This window comes from Spermophilus citellus, assembly GCF_964194105.1.
Source record: "Spermophilus citellus genome assembly, chromosome: 9".
Classification (NCBI taxonomy): Eukaryota; Metazoa; Chordata; class Mammalia; order Rodentia; family Sciuridae; genus Spermophilus; species Spermophilus citellus.
Genome location: NC_138191.1, coordinates 66,614,657 through 66,631,634, shown reverse-complemented (window position 1 = coordinate 66,631,634; position 16,978 = coordinate 66,614,657). Strand labels below are relative to the sequence as shown.

The window sequence follows — 16,978 nt, the reverse complement described above, 5'->3', positions numbered from 1 at the left end:
ATAGCAAAAGCATGTTTTAGAAAGATGTATCTAAGAGCACTATATGACTGAAGTTAGGAAACATCAAAGGTAGGAAGAGCACTTAGAGGTCCTAATAGTCAAGACTGAGACCAAAGAGGCCTGCAAAGAAGAATGCAGCTGATAAATGCTATAGGTCAAGGAAACATAAAGAACAGAACACATTCCAGAGGTATATAATGAAGCATCAGATTTGGTGACTGGGAAAAACACTTATCTAATTCAATCAGTTTGGGGACTCCATGATAATCAAAGTGTTTGGTTTTCCATTTCCACAAATATTAGGTAACTGCTCCTGTGGGAAAGTACATGTTCTGTGACATTGTGTCACGGGAACTTCCATACCACTGTTTGCATGATTGTAGTAAGTAAAGGCCTGACCTAATAACTGTTAGGTTTCTATTCTTTTACATTGTTTTTCTAAGTCTCTTGTTTGTGCTCTGAAGTTCTTCCAGCAAACTCTACCAAAGCTGCTACAGCAAAGAAACCACAGAGCTTAACATTTCAGGCAGTCAATAAGTTTGAAATGAGCACCTATTGTATAATCCTCCAAATCTCAATGCAAAATCCACTTGTCCCTCCATGATCACAATTGCTAACTCCTTCATTGTATTTTCCTTTGCTCTTTTCTAAAGTTGGTTTGCAGCAAGGTATAAACCTATACTATTTATATTTATAAAGATACCATGTGAGGAGAAAAAAAATCCTGTGCTTTAAGAAGTGCATCTCCACACAACTGATTAAAGAAAAAAGTGCTACTGATATTAATAAAGGGATGAGTATATCTTTGCAATATAATTAGAATGCTATAATTTTATCCAAAGAATAAAAAGTAATTTTTTGAATTTACAAGAGATTTTTTTTATTTCTTTACAAGAGGGACACCTAGTGGATAGCTTCTAAAACAGGACTGGAACTCTTAAATATTAATTCAGACTGTTGTTTAATAATGTGCATACCTCTATTAAGTCTCTAAGTACAAGAGAGATGCACAGAGAGTGCTCTAAAGAACCCTGGGTCAAAAGAAGTTGAAAACTGAAGAGTTTTAAGCTAACAGAAGGACTAGGTTGCTTAGAACTGGGAGTTAAAATCACGTAGAGATAAACTGGGGGTAGGGGAAAAACAGGTCAAACGTTGGGGTCCTATTTGGGGAAGAGGTGGTTAGTATACACACAAGAGTCCAAGTTTGAAGCTAAGCTGAAGATACAGGTTGGGCATTACTAATGTAAAATCTAAAATGCTCCTGAATATACACACACACACACACACACACACACACACACACACATACATATATATATATATACACATACACACACACACATATATATATATGTATGTTTTGGGGGTATCAGAGATTGAACCGAGAGGCACTCAACCACTGGGCCACAACCCCAGCCCCCCTTTTAATTTTAAGACAGGGTCTAGCTAAGTTGCTGAGGGCCTTGCTAAGTTGCTGAGACTGGTTTTGAACTTTGGATCCTCCTGCCTCAGCTTCCTGAGCCACTGGGATTACAGGAGTGTGCCCACCATGCCCAGCCTCAAATTTTTGAGTGTCATTTTAGTGCATTTCAGATGTCAGATTTTGGAATTAGGGAAGCCATTATAGGAAAAGTCTACACAGATATGCCCAAATCCAAAAAACCCAAACCTGAAACATTTTGATTCTCAAGCATTTCAAGTAAGAATATTCAACCTGTACTAGTGAGGTGGGATCCCTCAGTCCAATTCATTCCTCTAATTGACAAGTTAAAGCCTATTCCCTCTGCACTTGATCTCTGACCAAAATAGGCAGGAAAATAAAATGAGGAACTTATACAACAATATGCTACATGTTATCCATATACAATAACCATCCTGACCCCTTCACCCAATTTTTCTCATATGAATGTGTCCTCCAAAAGTTCATGTGTTGAAAACTTACCCACCAAACGCATGTGTCAGGCCTTTGGAAAGTAATTAGGAATAGAGGAGGTCAGGAGGGTGGGGTTCCCCATGGTAATAGTGGCTTTATAAGAAGAGGAAAAGAGATCTGCTCTACCATGCTTCCTCTGTCTTTCCATGTCATGTCTTTTGCCATGTCATGGTTCTAAAGCCCTCAAGAGCAAATGAGCAGATGCTGCTGCCATGATCTTGAACTTCCCAGTCCCTAGACCACCATAAGAAAAAAATAGGGGCTGGGGATGTGGCTCAAGTGGTAGCGCGCTCGCCTGGCATGCGTGCGGCCCGGGTTCGATCCTCAGCACCACATACCAACAAAGATGTTGTGTCTGCCGAGAACTAAAAAAATAAATATTAAAAAATTCTCTCTCTCTCTCTCTCTCCCTCCCTCCCTCCCTCCCTCCTCTCTCACTCTTTCTTTAAAAAAAAAAAAAAGAAAAAAATAAACTTCATTCTTTTAAATAAAAGTACCCAATCTGTGGTATTTTGCTACACCAACAAAAAATAGACTAAGACACCTTCCATAAAGGTGCCTTCTTCCTCCCCACCCCCTGCTCCATTTTATTTTGACACAGGGTCTCACTAAATTTGCCAGGATGGTCTCCAATTTGTGATAGTCCTGCTTCAGCCTTTCATGTAACTGGATTACAGATGTATGCCACAGCAACTATTAGAGACTAAAGAAACACTACGCATACAACAGTGTTCTCAACAGTGGTTAAAAAGAAAAAAAAAGGGGGGAATGGAATAAATAAATGAACTTACTAATATAAGTGTCAAGATACTTTATGGGCAGCTAAACTATCATTGAAAAGTAAGGCTGAACTACATAACTCCATATATATATAACTTTAAAAAAGCAAAACAAATCTTCAAGGCAGAAAATTAGAACAGGTTATCTCTAGAGAGAAGAGTTAACCAGGAAAAACCTAAGGTGATGGCAGTGTTTTCAATATTCATAGAGACTAAGTTATAAAGGTGTATGTACTTGTCAAAACTCAGCAAATGTACAACTTAAGATTTATGTCTTTCACTGTTTAAATTTTACTACATCAAACGGAAAGAAAATGTAAACAGATATTGAACTCTAGTTAATGATACTGAAATATCCAGGAACCAATGGAACAACATTTGCTTTTTACTTTGAAATGTACCCAAAAAAGATGGGTTAACAGATGGATAAGAATGTGATAAAGCAATTGTAGTACAATGCTAATGACAGAAACTAGGTGGTAAGCATATGGGTATTTACTACAAAAATTTTTCTACTTTGCTTTATGTTTGAAACTTTCACAATAAAATAGTGGAAAAAAGTTAAAAAGACAAAACCAATCTATCAGGTTGGAAGTTAGGGAAAAGTTAACTTTACAAGGAGATGGAGGTATAGATTCCCATGACAGGCTGTAAAGACTTCTAGGGTGCTGGTAATGTTCTTTTTATTGACCATAGTACACTAATGTTTTGTGTACTTTGTGTATACTACATTTCTATTAAAAAAATAAAAAAGAATAAATAAAGGCATTTTCACATAAAAATTGGATAACATATTCTTTATAAGACCTAAAAGAAATTTGAAAGGAGGGAAAAAATGACTATGAAACTTTAAAAAAAGTGAACAAAAAATATTGGTAATGTGGTTAGGTTAAAATTATGTCCATTTTAAAGTCAAGGAAAAAGAGGTAATAAAGAGTCAAGGTCAAAATCTAGTAAACAGCAGAACTGAGATCTGAAACTACAGTATTTTTTTTATTCCAAAGAAAAATAACAGCTGATCAGAAGAAACAGACCAGAGACACTTCTCCCATAGTTACATATGATTACATTTACTTAGCACACTGTGTGCAGAGTTAATATGTAATGCCCAAAGAATTCAAGGAGATATTTCTACATGGTCCTCAGTACAGGTAAACAGCTTTAATCCAAACTCCATTACTGTAGAGGACGAAGCAATGCACTAAGTGTATGCAGCTTTCCTTTCTTTCCTCCCTTCCTTCCCTCCGTGGGATACTGAGAATGGAAACCAGGAATCCTCTAACACTAAGTCACATCTACAGCTCTTTTTTATTTATTTATTATTTAATTTTAAAGACAGAGTCGCACAAAATTGCCCAGGCTGATCTTAAACTTGAGATCCTCCTTTCTCAGCTTTTTAAGTCACAGGGATTACACCATCTAGCTGTAGCTTTTCTTACATGGGCTCATCTAAAATTATATAACAAATACTTTATGGACATCTTTCTGGTAACAGAACTCTTAAGTTTAAGCTGATTCTCAAAGAGGTTCAGGACCAAAGAACTACTGATATAAAGGGAGCTTCATATCTTACAGACAAGCTAGATAAACTCACACTTTTTTTTTCAATAAACATCATGATTTATCATTTCTTGCAATACTTTTATACCTAATTCTGATTTTTTTTTTAATGTCTGCAAGGAATTCCACTGCATGAAGATATTATCACTTCTTTAACTCACCCCACACTGAAAGATACTTTAGATTATTGCCAGTTTTTACACTATTAAAAAAAAATGCCTCAGTAGATACACATGTACATCTATTTCTGTGAAATTTTACTAATACTTTTGGAGGCTAAATTCTTTCAGTATTTATAATATTTTAAGACTTATAACATTTTGAGAAAATTACCAAACTTCTAAAATGACTGTACCAATTTATACCTTGAGAACAGTAGAAGAGGAAAAGGGCCTGGTTTAACCACATCTTCATTATAGTAGCTATCATAAACTTATCACCCACATACAGTCAGTCTTCCCTAAAAAATCCATATCTACAAGCTCAATCAGGCTCTGATTAAAAATATCCAACAACAAAACCCCCACCAAGAATCTATACTAATATGTACAGATTTTGTTATTATTTAAATAAACAATACAATGTAACAACTATTTATGTAATATTTATATTCTATTATAAGTAATCTAAAGATGATTTAAAGTATATGGAAGAAGTTTATTTGCAAATACTATGCTATCCACTGATTTGGGTCTTAAGGTCCTGGAACCAATATCTCATGCATACCAAGGGAAAATTGTATTGTATATTGTGTGTGTGTGTGTGTGTGTGTGTGTGTGTGTCTGTCTGTGTGTTTGAGGGAGAGAGAGAGAGAAAGAAAGAGAAAAGAGATAGAGAAATGTGCATATAAATTCTTTCTGGGATTACCTATTCTTATCCTTTGTCTCTTTTTCTAATTAGCTATAAGTCTTTCTTATTAATGCATAAGTACTCTTTGTCATATATGTTAAGGATTTTTGGAGGGCCAAGTTTGTCTTTTAACTTTATTATGGCCTTTTTTGCCATTGAATTTTAAAACTATATAAACTTAGTTTTTTCTTCGTCTTTTTTAACCCTTTATGGACTATAGGTGAGATGTTTTCTCTTTAAGATTATAAAAAAATTCTAGAATTTTTTATTTCACTTAAGTTCAAGATATTGATCTGCCTGGAAGTTATCAAAAGATCCAGCTTTTCCTTGAAATGGCAAGCCACTGTCTCAACCTTATTTTCTGAATAAGTAATTATTATTGTTTTCTTTTTTCCTTTTTGTTTCATGGGCATTCCCAGCTAAGGATCAGTAGATTTGAGTAAGCATGCTGCATGGAGAGTCTATATATATTTCCAAATCATTAGTTTTCCCCTCCCCTATTGTTCTTGGCTAGGAGATCAAGCCTAGCACTTTATTTATTTAGTTAGTGGTGTAGGGATCAAACTCAGGGCTTCGCACATGCTAAGCAAATGTTCTACTTCTGAGTTACAGATATAGCTAATTATTTGTATTAATCTGAAATGCTACCTTAATCATATACTACAGATTCCTATACTAACACTAAAAATGTTTCTAGAACTTCATAAATTTTAATGAGTCCACCTCATTACTCTTCTTTCTTTATCTATTTTTTTCTGGCACCTCTCCCATGTCACTCTTCAAAACTGAACTTCATTTTGTCATGAAATCCTTCCTTCTCAATTCATCAATCAATTCAGTAAAAAAACAAGGAATTATATCTCATGGATATTTTGATTAAAATCATGACTTAAAGATCATTTAAGAAGTAAATATTGAGTCTTCTAAGTACAAAGTACTTTTCCCCATTTATTCAATTTTTAAAGTCATTCGGTAACGTTTTCTTTACATAGATATTTTCCCAACAATTTGGTGTTTTGCTTTTTTTTGGGGGGGGGGGATATCAGGGATTGCACTCAGGGACACCTGACCACTGAACCACATCCCAGACATGTTTTGTATTTTATTTAGAGACAGGGTCTCACTGAATTGCTTAGCAACTCACTTTTGCTGAGGCTGTCTTTGAACTTGAGATCCCCCTGTCTCAGCCTCCTGGGATTATAGGCATGTACCACCAAGACTGTCTCAACAGTTTTCTTTCTTTCTCTTTCTCTCTCTCTCTCTCCCCTCTCTCTCCTCTCTCTCTCTCTCTCTCTCTCTCTCTCTCTCTCTCTCTCTCTCTTTCTTTCTTTTGTGGTGCTCGGGGACTTGCGCATGCGAGGTAAACACTCTACTAACTGAGCTATATCCCAGCCTTCAACAGTTTTTGATTAACACTAAGTCAAAGCGTACATAAAGTTATAAGAGAAAGGATTTACTCTGAACAAAGTACTTTTCTAAAATGGTAGTTTGAAATAAGCTTCAAAATTAAGTAGAGAAGCCTTCTATTGGATTCATTTTCTTATCAAACTCCTATATTTTTAACAGAATCCTGCTTTGGCTCAACTATTTTTTTTTTTCTTCAGTACTGGAGACTGAGCCCAGAGGCAATATAATACTTAGCTACATCTCCAGTCCTTTTTTTGGAGACAGGGTTTCACTAAGTTGCAGAGGCTGTCCTCAAACTTTTGATCCTCCTGCCTCAAGTCTCCCAAGTAGCTGGGATTACACGCATGTACCCCCATGTTTGGCTTCAACTTATTTTTCATCTTGACATGTCTTTGTTCATTAAAGCTATCTATTATAATGCCAACAATCCTCTAAAATTTATCTTTATTAAATATATATTTTTACGTCATGCCCTGATTTTTATATTCTACTCTGACTTTTCAATGAAAGTTACAGTTCTTAGAAAAATTCATAGACGACATAATTTCCATTGATTTTTAGGAGACTCAGAGTTATACTGGTCACAAAACTACCATAAAGGATGCCTGAGTTAGAATGAACCTATTTTCCTAAGGTTTCTATTTAGTCTGTTGTTACTTACAATAACTTGCTGATAGTTCTACAGGCATAATATTAGGCACATTAATTACGCTCATTTATGCAAGCATAAAAAAAGTAGTTTTTTAAAACTACTTTTAAAAAATAATTTCAGGGGGCTATGATTAGAGTTCAGTGGTAGAGTTTGGCAATAACAAGTGCAAAGACCAGAGTTTGATCTCCAGCACTGAAATAGTTTTGCCATTTATAAAAAAAGTTACAAAAACAGTTAAAAGAATTTTTCACTCAAATTCCTCAAAAGTTACCATTAGAACATTTGAATTTTTAAGCAACTTAGCTAAACATGATGGCACATGGGTGAAAAAGTTTAGTATACAAAAGTTTGGTATACAATAGTTCTTAAAGAAATAACAAACTAAACATGTAATTCAAAATTTAAAAAAATAAGCTCATGAATCAAACTGAATTTGAGTTTCTAACTATATTGCAGCTCCAGCTGCCTATACATACAAAGGATCAATTATTACAGAATATAAATAATAATCTTAGTACAGCCAGAGTGATCCTTATCCAAACACTTGGAACAGTATTTCTGATTTTGATTTTTTGAGATTTTAGAGTACTTGCATATGTACAGTGAAATATCTTGGGAATGTAACCCAAGTTTAAACCCAAAATTCATTTATGTTTATACACAACCCAAAGGTAATGCTATACAATATTTTTAGTGTACTGTCATTTTGACTGTGACTTGTCATATGAAATCAAGTATTGAATTTTCCACTTCTGGCATCATGTCACTCTCAAAAAGTTTGAATTCTTAGATTAGGAATGATCAACATATTTCATATCAGCAATTCCAAATCTCCACAGCTACAAGATTTTTTTCTAGCTCTTTTGGCAGCAAAATCTGACTGAGTCAATTTACAGACAATATGTTTTATAATGTGACCATTGTAGGTTATTATCTGATGCTGTCCTAGACCAATCAGGGGTGAATGTAATAAAAGGATCAAGAACTTCAGATAGGAGAATGTAGATCTTTAACAGTCATTATATATTATTTACTATGTGTCAGGTACTACTTTAATCCTTTCAATAAGCAAGTAAATTAGATCTTACATAGGTCACCTAACATGTATCATATGGTAGAAGCAATATGATTCCCGTCAAAGTCTTAACCATTTTTCAAAGTTGAAAAAGAGAATTAAAAACTACCTCTTAGAACAGAATACTGAGGGTATGGGAGCTGAACAGAATTCTTTGAAAAGATTTAGCATTCTGTTCTTCCTCCTTTCCAGCAAATATCACTGCAATCATTTAAAACTGTAGTAGTCATTTTCAGATGAATAAATGATAAACACAGATATCCTAAACAAGGTCCTTCTCAATGTCTTTTTTAATTCTTCCCTAAAGGGGAAAAGTTACCTTATACATTTATTATATACTTCCTTTTAGCAATCAACATTTTCTGCAATCCTAATTCTGTCATACACTGATAGTATTAATTATCTAGCCCAAGAAAAGACTATCATTTCAATCAATATGTCTTCTGTATTCATCTAAATCAGTGGTTTTCAAAGAGTGATTTTTGTCCCCTCTAGGGAACATGAGGCAATGTCTAGTGACATTCTGTTGTCACAACAGAGGTGTGGGTGTATTTATGCTATCAACATCTAAGGAGTAGAGATTAGAATGCTGATAAACACCTTGAGTAACACAAAGCAGTTTGTTTAAGTATGTTTATTACAGGATTATGTGTAATACTCAGAAACTAGAAATCAGCTAAATGTTTGTGAATATGAGAATAATTAAATAAATTAGGATGATCATAGGTGGAATAACACTCTATAACACTGTTAAGTGGAAAAAAAACTAGCTACAGGAAAAAAGTGTATGCATTTATTCACAAAAATTAATATTTAATCAGGGTAAAGTTATGTCATTCTTTAATACTTTTATTTATTTAAGTATTTTGCACTATATTTTACTTTATTAATTGAAGAAAGTAGAAAATATGATGAGAAGGAAATACCAGTGGTTATATCTGGAGAGTATGATTATAGGTGCTATTTTTCCTTTAAATTATCTTATAATGCAGATGTATTATTTTTATAGTAGCTACTATATGCTGATTCCTTCCTACATACAAGTTTCTCTCCAAATCCATTAATATACTAAAAGGCCACAACCATATAAGATTCCCTTTTCTAGATGGAAATAAGCTAAGAACCTGACCTTAAAGTATATTATGCATCAGGTGCTAATGTCCTCACAGGAAAATACTGAAAATATATAACGGCAACCCCAAATCTTTGAAAATTTATGAGCAAACAGCTAATGCAAGTACAGTTTGGTTTATCATTTTAGAGACCTAGGGTGTTCCAAAATATAAATCTGGTTACTAAACTCAGGAAATATACTGACTGAGAGTAATATTCTTGGAAAAAACTTTTTACACACACTCACATGTATGTACAGATATGACAATGTTATACTTGGAGACATATGCTTTTTAATACTGAGAACTAATTTTGGATGACAATCATTCTGAATTGTTTCCTTCATAAAACAGAACACATTTATATTTAGTTACCTAAATTTCCAACAGAATGTCAATTTCTAAATACATGTTTCAAAATACACAAAAGAATCATCTCATACTTGATAAGTACAAAGAATTACTTTACTTTTGGAAAACAACCAGGAAAAAAGAAAATCACTCATACAAATATTTATGTCTTGCAACATATACAATAAACAGATAACATCATCTTGTAATTATATATTATCTTTTGAAAAAAGTCTTACTAGAATAATAATTCTGATAGCCCTATTTTTTTTTCAATTTGTGGAATAGTTAACTGGAAAACAACCTACAATTTCCTACATTGTAAAGATGAAGCTCAGAGGGTGCAGTGGCATACACCTACAGACCCAGCCATTGGAGAAGCTGACATGGGAGGATCACTTGAGCCTAGGAGTTCTAGACCAGTATGGGCAACAACATAGTGAGCCACTATCGCAAAACAAAACTTAAACACACACAAATAAAAATAAAAACGAGACTCAGAGAAAGATTTGTTCAAAACCCCACAATTACTATGAAGCTCAAAGTCAAAGGTTTTTTTTTTTTTTTTAATTACATCCAGAACATTGACTTCTGAAAGGTATTATCCAATAATTTAGTTGGCTAGTTACAGTTCAATCTTCTCTTGGTATACACAAGGAACTGGTTCCAAGATCCCTCTCAGATACCAAAATCTGTGCATGCTTATACAAAACAGTGTAGTATTTCCATATAGCAAATGCTATGTGAGTAATTGTTATACTTACTGTTAGGGAATAATGATAAGGAAAAAAAAAGTCTGTATATGTTCAGTGCAGATGCAGCCCCAACCACCTAATATTTCCAATCTGCAGTAAGTTGCATCTGAAGACATGGAATGTACTGACTCTACTTTAGAATCCTATTCTCTGTACTCTTGGGGCCTTTTTGACCCAACACTCAAAGAGCAGCAAACTAATCCTTGTGGTATTATCTGTACAGAAAGATTCACTGTTAAATGTTTCCAAAGTCTTCTTCCCCACAGCTGGCTTTTTTTTTTTTTTTTTGTTCTGGAGATGGTAACCCAGGGATGCTAAACCCCTGAGCCACATCCCCAGCCCTTTTTCTTAATATTTTATTAGAGGTAGGGTCTCGCTGAGTTGTTAAGTGCTTCGCTAAGTTGCTGAGACTGACTTTGAACTCAAGATCCTCCTGTCTCAGCTTCCTGAGATGCTGGAATTACAGGTGTGCGCCACTGTACCTGGCCCCATATCTGGCTTTTAAGTGAAATCTTACTTGGAATTCCAGTGTAGAAACAATGACAAAAGCTAGGCTGCTTTTAAAACAGTACAGCACTTTTGCTGATTTACCACTTTGTACTTGAAGCCCCTGAAATACTCTGATGATACCTTAGGTCTTAAAGAAAAGAGTTTATTTCTAATGTATGAGATGTTCGAGGGCACTGCTCAAATGATCAGGATCCCTGGTGAGACTGTTAGAAACACACAATGTTGAACTCCAAGTCAGGCCTACAAAAATTAAATCTCAAGCATATTTAACAAGATACTTGGTAGATAACTTTTGTTAGACACATTAATATCTGAGAAACTTTTCAGAGGATAAAGAAAACACACATACATGCCCAAATTTTGTTAGTCACCTGACATGCAATGATCATCGTTATTTTGAAATCCAAAAACAGTTTACAGATCACACTTATATAGCAAGGCTCAACAGCAAACCAAATCTTAAGAATGCTCCTGATGAAATCAAATACTGATATACTAAGAGTAAGAAACTTACTTCTTATCAAAAATTGTTGAATTCTCTTTCCTCTTGGTGAATCCAGTGGGTAGAAGTTTTAAGTCAATACCTTGCTTTCGAGCACGATTTTTCAAAAAGCACATCTAACAATCAAAACCAAACAGATAAAATTAATTTTACAATGCTTTACATTTTATAAATAATATGTTCAATGGTTCAGTTTTACTGAATAATTATCATGTTTCATGGAAAGATGTTAAACAAAATCTCTACAACCACTAAGAGATAGGTACTATTATGACCCTCATTTTAGCAGTTAAGAATTAATGAGATTCCAACCTCATGCAACTATCTCAAAGTAGCAGAACCTGTATTCAAACGTATATGTTCTATAAGCCAAAGGAAGAATTTCAGAGATTTTTATTGTTTTGCAGTGCTGGAGATTAAACCCAGGGTCTCATGTGTGCTAGGCAGGTGCTCTACCATTGAACTATATCCCCGCCTATAGCTTTTTCTTTCACCGATGGTTTTGCACCATAGTTAGTTGAATACACCTGATTTTGTTTACTAGACAGGTAGCCCACTCAAGGGAGAAATCAAGGCACTGCCTAGCATAAGGCCTAGTTAAAGTAGCCACTGTTGTGGGCAGTACCAAATGGCAATATGAAAACATCTGGCTCTAACATGTGTTACTCCATGGATTACCTGGGTTGGTTAAGCAGAGCTAGGCAATTTTGGAGAGTTGCAAAGATAGTAATATTATCATGTCTCTATTAAGTCAAAAAAGACAAAAGATCATTCAAAGAAAAAACAAAATATATATTTTTGGCTAAGTGAATGGGGATCTAGAATTTGCAATGTAAAATTAGATAATCAAGTCATAAGCCAAGGGAAACATGGAAAGGAAGAATCAGCTATTACTGGCAAAGCAATAAAATGACTTAAGAAATTATGTATAAGTTTATAACTTAGGCAACCATGGCTTTAGTAATGTGATATTATAAGGACAAACTTTCCCATTGAAAACATCTAAGAATATCAGATAATAAGAGAAATACATATATGTAAATAAGTATATTTTAAAAAATCACCTTAAAAGCATTTAAGAGCTAACAAAAACCAGGAAATAGACCAATATATAATGAAAAGTGAAAACTCAGTGAGTTAAGAAAAGCAATGAAAACATTTCAGTAAATCTGATATTGTTTCCTTCATTAATTCTAACAAATATAGGTTTCTCTTTTCAATATCCTTCTCAGCAAGGTCAGAATTAAAAGCCAATCATCTACTATGAATCTCTACTCAAATTAAGCAAAATGTCAAAATAATATAGACACAGGTGATCAGAAAACAAGTCTACCCCAAGACCATCCTAAGAGACTTGTATTATTTGACTGGAACAGGTCAAATGATGATAGAAAGAATAAAGACAAAAGAAAATGGAAAACATGAAGATAACACAAACACTGACTGATAAAATAGTAATTACTACATAGGGATTTTTTAAAAAAAGACAATTTAGATACCCGAAAACAATAAAACAAGCCAGTACAGGGCTAAATGGTGCCCTGACCCCAATCCAGCCTGCTGCCAATTTTCACATATAAAGTTTTATTGGAATATAGCCTGGCCCATTTGTTTATGCTGTGTATGCCCTCTATTTTGCTGCAGGAACAAGTGCTGCAGGACCAAGAGTGAAGTAGTTCTTTAGTCACTGGAATGGTGAGGGGAAGGGCTCTTTGCTAGTATCTCCATTTCTGTAAGAATATATGGCTATAGATTATAACCACAGATTTATACTTGCATTTTTGGTAAAGAATTTATGCTTATTGTGCACAAAGTTAATACTTTATTTCATAACATCTAAGTTTTCTAGATGTCCTGAGGTTGACAGTGCATTATTAAAAAGAAGAGCTAGTGAATTAGACAACTTGTAAATTACATCTTTTTGGCATAACTGATAGGATAGATGCATCTTAGACATGAAATTGTTTTAACTCTGGGCAGTGAGTATCAGAACTTGTTTATCAGGCTGGCAACAGAGGGGCAGAAGGAAGCACACAGGTAAAAATGGGAGCAAGTGTTCAAAGATTTACATTTTGATGTGAGCTACTACTGATGTGTGTGCATTTTCAAACTGTATTGTAGAAATACTTTTAATTCACTTGGAAGATGATTTCTTGCTACTATTTTAGTAGTAGAAACCTGATAATGAACTCTCTTAGAAACATTATATTTGGTATCTGTTGCTTTATGTCTCGTTTTTAAATTTTAAGGGAATGCATTATTTTAGTTGTAACTCTGCCAATGTGTCTATCTAGAAGCCTGTTTTCATTTCTGGCTTTAGTGAAATTTTTGTCCCCAGGAAAGACAAGATTAAATTTTTTCCTAACAGACTGAGTTGCTATAGTGTGCTCTAGGTTATCAAAAATACTCATGTAGCTTTGGAATTTGAATTGGTGAATATTCATGATGTGCAGGAAAGCACGAACACACTATTATCTCAATTACACAAAATGAAATGTTGCATATATATATATATATATATCTATATAGATATATATATCTATATATATATATATATATATATATATATATATATATATATATGCAGGTCCTAGAAGGACATGTCCAACTAAGCTGCTTGTGACTAGATGACTTTATTCTTTGCTTGTGTTGTTCTATTTCCTGTAATGCACACACTAACTTAAAAAAAAAAGTTATTTTTAAAAAAAGAATAAAGTAGTTTTGACAGAAATCATATGGCCTAAAAAGACAAAAAACAAAACAAAAAAACAAAATCAGTCCAAAGGCAATATAAACAAATGGGACAAACAGCACAAATAAAGTGACAAATTAAGGCATAATATGTAACCAATTTTATTAAAATGAACACAATGATTCAGTTAAACGTTACACATCGGCAGATCAGCTAAAAACTGGAACATGACTATGGTACGAACTTAACAAAAGACCTATTCAAAACATAAAAGTAGAAAAAGGTAGAAAGTAATAGCAAGGAAGAAAACTCCACCATGCAAATACTGGCAAAGAACTAATAAAGTTTTATTAATATTGAACAAAGTACACAAAAATCTACAAAGAAGGATATCTCAAAATGCCAATGGTTAACTACACCAAGAAATAATTCCTGATGCATTTAATATTTTAGTCTTAAAGTATATGAGCAAAACTAACTGAACAACAAAGGGAAACTACAAATTGATTGTTTGGCTTTACTTACTGGGACATGATAACATAACTCTCTCAGAAACCAAATAGAAGCAGATAAAGAAAGAAAAAAAATCAAGGTTATAAGGAATCGGAACAACATACTTAACAAACTTGACCTAAAAAGGACATACACTTGTCCTTCAGTATCTGTGGAAAACTGGTTCTAGAACTCTTATGAACACCAAAATATGAGGATGCTTAAATCCCTTATATAAATGGCATAGTATCTGTTTATAACCTCTGCAATTCTGCCTATCTACTTAAAAATCATTGCTAGGCTACTTATAATTACCTAATACAAAGCAAATATTTGTTAAGAGATAATGTTTAGGGAATAATGACAAGAAAAAAAAATCTCTACTTCTTCAGTACAGATGTAATTAAAAAACAACAACAACAAATACAGAACGTGAACAGTCCCATAAAATAGGAAAGAATATATCTCATGGTCCAAACTCCATGTTGGTTTACTAATAATTTTTATCAAATTCCCAGGGAAGAAATAATTCCAATATCAGTCAGTGCATCTAAGAACAAAGTAAGAACAATCCAAGCTAACTTTCACCACAATACATTTTAGGTTGAAGTACAACTATATGTTGATTCCTATGAAACTTTCTCACAAATCATCAAACCTGAGGTGGTCTAAGAGGACTTTCAACATAGATATTTCCTATCATCACTAGTATTTAAATTGAATTGGAAGTCTTAGATATTCCAATAAGGCAAGAAAGAGAGACAGATTAGGAGAAAAAACAACAACTGTGACGAATTGTTTATAGAGAAAATTTCAAAGAATATGTAAATAATTTACTGAATTTTAATATTGTTGCTCAATATAAAATAAACAACAAAAAATCTCATTTCTATGTATTGGTCAAGAGAAAATAAAAAATTAAAAATCCTGTTTAAAATAGCACCAAAAGGGCTGAGGATGTAGCTCAATAGTAGAGTGCTTGCCTTGCAAGCAGTGGCCCTAGATTCAATCCCTAGCACTGCAAATAGATAAACAATAAAATAACCAGCAATAAATTTAACAAAAAATGTATTAGTTCTCTAGTGAAAAAATTATCTATACATAGGTATATTAAAGAAAACTCTATGCAGACACAGCAACAAAAGCAAACGTTTAAGGATTCAATGTTGTGAAGAAGTTAAATCTTCCAAACTGATCTCTGAAATAAATACAACTCAAATCAAAATTCTCAAGAAGGAAGGGGGGGGGCTGTGGAATTAATAGGCTGATATTTAATATTAGTATAGAATTGTAATAATTAACAATAATTTATTTAGATTTCAAAATAACTAGAAGAAAAATTTCTAGTGGCTCCAACATAAAGGAATGATAAATGTTTGAGACAATGGGTACATTAATTACCTTACCCCATAAATATGAATAATAATTGTGTATCAATTTAAAAATTACTTTAATTGATTAAAAACCCACTGCAATAATTTGAGTTTATAATATTTGTGCAGGATAGACAAGCATCAACAGGATGGATAGACAGACCAGAAAATGACCCTAGCAATATATGGATGCCTGATGTGACAAATTTGGTCCTGTAAAGCAGTAGAGACAGGATGAATTTTCCAGTAAATGGTGCTAGGCAAACTGGATTACGCATATATAAAAGCTAAATAGGACTTCACTTTACATGATGCTAAAAATCAATTCCAGGTAGTTTAAAGACAAAACTGTGAAATGCAATATGATAAAGCTTTCAGAAAATCATGGGATAATATCTTCATAACTGAAAGGTTTTCTTTCTAGAACATGTAAAATTACTAACTATAAAGGAAACGTGGTAAATTTGACTACATTAAGACACTATAGTGGGGTATGGTGGCAAAAGCCTGTAATCCCAGCTACTTGGAAGGTTGAGGCAGGAAAGTCCCAAGTTCAAAGCTGGCCTGGACAACTTGGCCAGATTCTGTCTCAAAATAAAAAATAAAACTGTGCACAGTAGCACATGTCTGGAATTCCAGCTACTCAGGGGGCTGTGAAGAGAAGGAGATGTAGCTCAGTGGCAGAGCTCCCTGGGTTCAATGGCCACGATGGCACACAAGGGACACTATCAAATGAAAAGATAAGCCATAAAATTAATGGTATTTATAACAATCAATTATTGATTAGCATCTAAGAAATACAAAGAATTCTTATAAACCAGTAAGAAAAAGAAAGTAAAACAATGAAAAAAATCAACAAGACTTGAACAGTCACTACACAAAAGAGGAAATCCACATGTCCAAAAAGGTATTTACATCTCAACAGAAATCAGTGAA

The 16,978-nt window shown here is 33.7% G+C and overlaps 1 protein-coding gene across 2 annotated transcripts in view; it reads right to left on the bottom strand.

Moving 5' to 3' along the window:
- The window catches only part of ZNHIT6 (zinc finger HIT-type containing 6), a 72,689-nt gene that overhangs the window by 51,997 nt on the left and 3,714 nt on the right, over positions 1 to 16,978 (bottom strand). For both annotated transcript variants that reach the window (XM_081306565.1, XM_081306566.1), the window contains exon 5: positions 11,498 to 11,601. In XM_081306565.1, coding sequence (XP_081162691.1) covers positions 11,498 to 11,601 — 104 coding nt within the window. The remainder of the gene's footprint in view (positions 1 to 11,497; positions 11,602 to 16,978) is intronic.